This window comes from Lathyrus oleraceus, chromosome 7, assembly GCF_024323335.1.
Source record: "Lathyrus oleraceus cultivar Zhongwan6 chromosome 7, CAAS_Psat_ZW6_1.0, whole genome shotgun sequence".
In the NCBI taxonomy this organism is placed as follows: Eukaryota; Viridiplantae; Streptophyta; class Magnoliopsida; order Fabales; family Fabaceae; genus Lathyrus; species Lathyrus oleraceus.
In genome coordinates this window covers 35,380,511-35,386,446 of record NC_066585.1, presented here as the reverse complement: position 1 = coordinate 35,386,446, position 5,936 = coordinate 35,380,511, and the positions used below count along the sequence as shown (strand labels likewise).

Genomic DNA, 5,936 nt, shown 5'->3' with positions numbered 1-5,936 from the left:
TTATGTTATTATATGTATTGATATTGTTGTATTAATTTTGTAATAGATTTTTGAAATATTTATTTAATTAAATTATGAATGTATGATTATGTGTGACATACTTATAAAATTTATTTTTATATTATTATTTTATTTAATAAATAGTCCGATAATAGATTTAACCGATTGAATCAATTATATTTTTAACCACAAAAAATTTATCAATTCGATCTCCGATCAGCTCTTAAAACATTTAATCAAATACATATTCAACGGTATAAATTTTTTTGAAAAAAAAATTGTTATCTAGTGTGATCTTCGTCTACTTTATAGTTGTGAGTGAAATTTTTTATTTTAAGAAGAATTATAAAATATTTGAAAAAAACAATAGTGTAGTTGAGGCTATAACAAGGACCATAAACAACACAACAACGCATATGCCACGTAAATCCAATGAATGACTCATTTCGTTTCGTGGGCGGAACAACAAATAACCAACATCTAGATATTTATTTTCATTCTCCAACCATAAATTATTTGCTATTAAAAACATAAAAATGAGATATTTCACAATTGAATGAATAATACTACTTGTATATTATTATTATTAATAATAATAATAATAATAATAATAATAATAATAATAATAGATATATATTCAGAAAATAGGATCCTCGCAAAAGAAAGTGCTTTTCATTTCTGCGTTAGAATCTGAGAGAAGAAAAAGAGAAGAAGAAGAAAGAGGAGACACAGACACAAATCAATCAACTATAGGTTCATATGATTTTCATTATTCAAATTTTCGTTTCTATTTTCAATTAATTAATTGCATAATTCTCTGATTTGTTTTTAAAATTTTTCTTTTGTTCATACTTGCTTGCCTACTCGTTAATCTCCTTCACGATCTCAGCTAGGTTTTCACTTTCTCTTTCGTTTCTTTCACGCATGAATTCGAATCTGGATACTTAATTCAACGATTATGCATTCATCACTATTACCTTGTTCTTAGCTAGATCCGGAATTTGAGGAGATTTCAATTATTTGATTTTTGTTTTCTATCTGAATTTTACATGCAAATGTAATTATTATTATTTTTTAATTTTTTTTTCTGTTGTGGATTTTCATTTTCATGGTTTGAATTTGAATTGAACTTGAGAGAATGATGAGATTTATGTATGTATGAATTTGATGAGATTAAAATTCCTTTGTAGCACCCATACCTCTAAAAAAAGGCGTGTCTGTGTCTGTGTGTCCATGTCGAACAACGACCGTAATTATGTTTAATTTATTCATCTTTTAATATTATTACCGAGGTCGCCGTGTCAGAGTTGTGTCGGTGTCGAGTGTCGCGTGTTTGGGGTGTCCGTCCTTCATAGTAAAATTCATTTTGATTCTTTTTTTCTGTCATGGTTTTGTTTTTCAGGTATTTTCACGTCTGTGGCTCCTCTTAATATAAAAGCTAGTTAGTTTCTGGGTTAAGAAAATTTAAAGGAAAAGATGGATTATGAGAGTAATAGTTGGATTTGGGAAGGGGTGTACTACTATCCACATTTATTTGGTGGTTTAATGGTTACGGCGGCTTTGTTGGGCTTGTCAACAAGCTACTTTGGTGTGATTGGGGTTCCTTATTTGCCGCTTCCACACTCTTGGTACAATTTGGGGGTATTCCGCAAGAAGAAGAACGTTGGGAAGAGGCGCGTTCGGGTTTACATGGATGGGTGTTTTGATCTGATGCATTATGGCCATGCTAATGCACTCAGACAAGCTAAAGCTTTAGGTGATGAGTTGGTTGTTGGGCTTGTCAGCGATGAGGAGATTGTGGCCAATAAAGGACCCCCTGTTTTGTCCATGGATGAGAGGTATAAATACCTGTGCCTTTTTTTTTCATTCGATAATGTACTGTAAACATCATGTAATCAACTCCAGAAATTTGATAATGTATAGTCTTATTGTTATTATGTTAAAGCTAACTTTTTGTGACTGCCTCTTCTTCTGTGTTGTGATTCTGAAAACTGGATCTCGGAAGCTAACTTATTATTTGAAAATGTATTTGTTTTCCAGACTGGCCCTAGTCAGTGGATTAAAGTGGGTGGATGAGGTCATAACTGATGCTCCTTATGCAATAACTGAAAATTTCTTGAACCGTCTCTTTCATGAATACAACATTGACTATGTCATACATGGCGATGATCCTTGCCTGCTTCCTGACGGAACAGATGCTTATGCTGCGGCAAAGAAAGCTGGCCGTTACAAACAAATTAAACGTACTGAAGGAGTCTCTAGTACGGATATCGTAGGTACTAAGTTTCTATAGAAATCCAGGATTTCTGTGAATTGTGGCCACATTTTTTGGTTGATAGATATTTTTTTGTATGGGGGTGTGGGGTGTGAGTAACGGTCCACGTGTTTTGCTGGGAGAAAATGGTCCCGCAGGAAAAATATTGTACGAGTGTGTGCAATTTGTCTTCTTATGATGAAAATTTTACTTGGGCTCCCTAACATGTCGTGTGGGGCTTCATAATCAATGCCTTTCTGATGCTCATAAGCTGATTTCAATAATCATTGTTAAGACAATCATATGCCCTTAGTCTAACTATGATTCAATACAGGAAGAATACTGTCTTCTTTAAAAGAACAAAACAATCGTGAAGATGTAAAACCCCAAGACGAATGCCAGTCAAAGGTTTCCCATATATCCCAATTCCTACCAACTTCCCGACGTATTGTGCAGTTTTCAAATGGCAAGGTATTTGGTTGCTTGTGTAATCTACTCTTTTAAAGAAGTATCGTATATCTGGTTCATCATTCTACAAGCCAGTTTGTGTTTCACTAGTTTAACTTTTAGTGTACTATGTTTTTTTCGTTTCTTTAAGAACTATGCATCATTATAGTTTACTGAACTTTTTTGTTTGATAGTCCATTTTTCATCTTATTTTAGGGTCCAAGGCCAAATGCTCGTATTGTATACATTGATGGAGCATTTGATCTCTTCCATGCAGGTCATGTTCAGGTAAAGATAGGTTTCAAGTAGAGTGTGATTTGTTATCCCCAATTAAATGCTTAAATTCATGGATCACCATGTTCCACAGGAACCATTTAATCCTATTATTCTGATATCATTTTGTTTGATTCATTATTCTGTGTTCTATCAGATGCTTAAGAGAGCTAGGGAACTTGGAGATTTTCTTTTAGTTGGTATTCACTCTGATGAGACAGTGAGGTATACAGATTTTTATCATGTTGACTTTATGTGTATTCTTCTGGTATTCATGCCAACCATTAATGAGAAACTAACAAATTTCCTGCAGTGAAAATCGAGGAAATCACTATCCAATTATGCATCTACATGAGCGGAGCCTTAGTGTGTTAGCTTGCCGTTATGTTGACGAAGTCATTATTGGTGCACCCTGGGAAATTACAAAGGACATGGTATGCCCCCAATTCTACATTATCTATCTCTTTCGAGTTATTCGAAATAGTAATTGGTGCATTGGCTCGTACTCAATACTCACTTTTTTCTCTCTCTCTCTGTTGTACTCTTTTTGATAACAAATTTTCTGGTGTACTCAAGTGAGGGATTTAATTCCTCTATGCATGATAGTTGCATAAAGATCACGTACTGTGGTCTGGGCTATATTGTGGAGCCAACATCATATACTGTGTTGAAATTAGTGTCCATAGATGTGTTGATAGCTTCTATCGTTTCATGAAAACTCATCCCTATTCATTTGTTCTCAACTTGAAATGACTGAATTGCATTTACTTGTGCATATACTTTACATCCACTTGACAGAGGGGATCTGAAAGGTTATTGAACATTATTTGAATCCATTGGATATTTTCATCTTCACGAGGTTTATTTAATTTTTCTTTGTGTGGAACCAAACAGATCACAACTTTCAATATCTCACTAGTTGTTCACGGCACTGTTGCTGAGAAGTCATTACCTGTAAGTTTTCACCCTTATTTTTTCATGTGTAATACAATATCACTTTCTTTTTTCGCTCGCCTATTACTGATAAATTTGTATTGTACAGAGTGAAAAAGATCCTTATGAAGTTCCTAAGAGCATTGGCAAATTCCGCTTGCTTGAAAGCCCAAAAGATATTACTACTACCTCAGTAGCTCAAAGGATAATGGCTAATCATGATGCCTATGTGGTAATTTATTTTTCCCTCCTTTCTGAATATTTAACCATCCTTTCGAAGTTGGTATTCATATAAATGGTTAATTGCTTACACAATTGAAGCTTTTTCTGTCAAATTTCTGATAGATATTTTAGTTTAAGTTATGATATGGTTTTCTGCTTGTCTTTTATTATCTTGGATGCAGCAACGGAATGCTAAGAAAGCCAAGAGTGAGAAGAGATACTATGAAGAAAGAAAATACGTTTCTGGTGACTAGCATTGTATAGACTTAGTTTGTTACTGGCCTACAAGCATAACCCTGTGAGAGATACTTGATATAGCAGGAAATCTATACATTTGTTGAAGGATCATTAGTACAGTGTATGACATAGAATGAGATTATTGTAGATTACTTGGGAATCCCATTGTACTATAGTGTCCCTACACATTTTTTTCTTGTGATTTGAAAGGCTCCAGTGGGGTTAGCCCCACAAGTTTTATGGCATCTGTATTTTTGCTCTGGTATCGATTTATTTATTTTGTGTATGTATTCATTATCTGTCCAAAGTTATAGGCATCAAGAATTGCTCAACTTGATGGAATCTTTTCTTCGGAACGTGTAGAACATGTTTGATTGTTTCTTTTGATTTAAGTTGGTAAATTATAAACCCACAGACATTGCACATGTGATGTTATATAATTTATATGCGGCGAAATTTAGTATGGACCACTGCTAAAATGTCTAGTTTATTCTTGACCATTAGATGAAATAGAACCATAAATTTTATGATAGTCTCTTTATCATATTTTTTTCAACTACCTTCAATCTCATTCATTTCTGCAACATCATCACGAATTTGCTTTGATTGGAAAATAAAACCATCATATCATGATGTGGAGGACACACTTGAGAAATGATTGTAAGATTTCTAAAAACTAATATTAGAAAAATCAATAAGAGGCAAAAAGAAAACATCAGCACTGGCGGTAAGAAATGGTCTTTGTGTTTCTTTCCTCCTCCCTTCTTCCAGGCTTCCATTAGAAAAACTTATTCACAAAGTACGTTCAGACATGATAAATAGTCTAGATAATATTTTATCGGCGGCTTTTGATCTTAGTATAGTTAAGATTAGATTTAAGAAAATAGTCTAGATAATATTTTATCGGCGGCTTTTGATCTTACTATCGTTAAGATTAGATTTAAGAAAAGAGACGAACATCTTAGAACATATAAGAGTGAAGTGACATGTTTTTAAATATATTTCTTTCTTATTAGAAAGTTAGATGAGAAAATTTATTTGGACTGTAAAATTATTTCGAGAGTTTGACTATCCAATATAGAGTATTGATTATGGATGTAAAAATTAAGAGGAGAAAAAAGAAAAGAAATCATATGTGAGCGTCACAAATCAAATGGTGGTATTTGAAGGGTGTGAAATAAGGAAGTGCAAATGATAAGTGAAATAAAATGGTCAAAGAGATTATAAAAGTAGTTAAATAATAAAGAGATTTCGGATCTAAAAGTAAAAAATCATGGTAGTGGAATGAAAATATTCGGAATAAATTTAGAGTAAAAAACTATTGTTTTAAAGAATGATCTATATGTAAAAATGACGAAATTTGGGAAAAATATAAGAAAACTAAGAACGTGACTAAGAAGGCGGCGAGTGAAGTAAGAACTCAAGTTTTTGATAAAATATATCAATATTTAGGAACTACGGAGGGAGAAAAATTATATATTATATATGTTTGCTATGGGAAGAGAAACAAAGACAAGAAATCTGGATCAAGTGAAGTGTGTTAAAGATGAAGATGATACAATCTTAATTA

General features: G+C 33.0%; 1 protein-coding gene across 1 annotated transcript; it reads left to right on the top strand.

Moving 5' to 3' along the window:
- The first annotated feature begins 595 nt into the window (after positions 1 to 595).
- LOC127108450 (ethanolamine-phosphate cytidylyltransferase) lies at positions 596 to 4,626 on the top strand. Its single transcript, XM_051045918.1, has 10 exons — positions 596 to 753; positions 1,403 to 1,838; positions 2,041 to 2,276; positions 2,589 to 2,725; positions 2,918 to 2,989; positions 3,132 to 3,199; positions 3,288 to 3,408; positions 3,869 to 3,928; positions 4,017 to 4,139; positions 4,312 to 4,626. The coding sequence occupies exons 2-10, from the start codon at positions 1,477 to 1,479 to the stop codon at positions 4,381 to 4,383; spliced, it is 1,251 nt and encodes a 416-aa protein (XP_050901875.1). The 5' UTR covers positions 596 to 753; positions 1,403 to 1,476; the 3' UTR covers positions 4,384 to 4,626.
- The last annotated feature ends 1,310 nt before the right edge of the window (positions 4,627 to 5,936 follow it).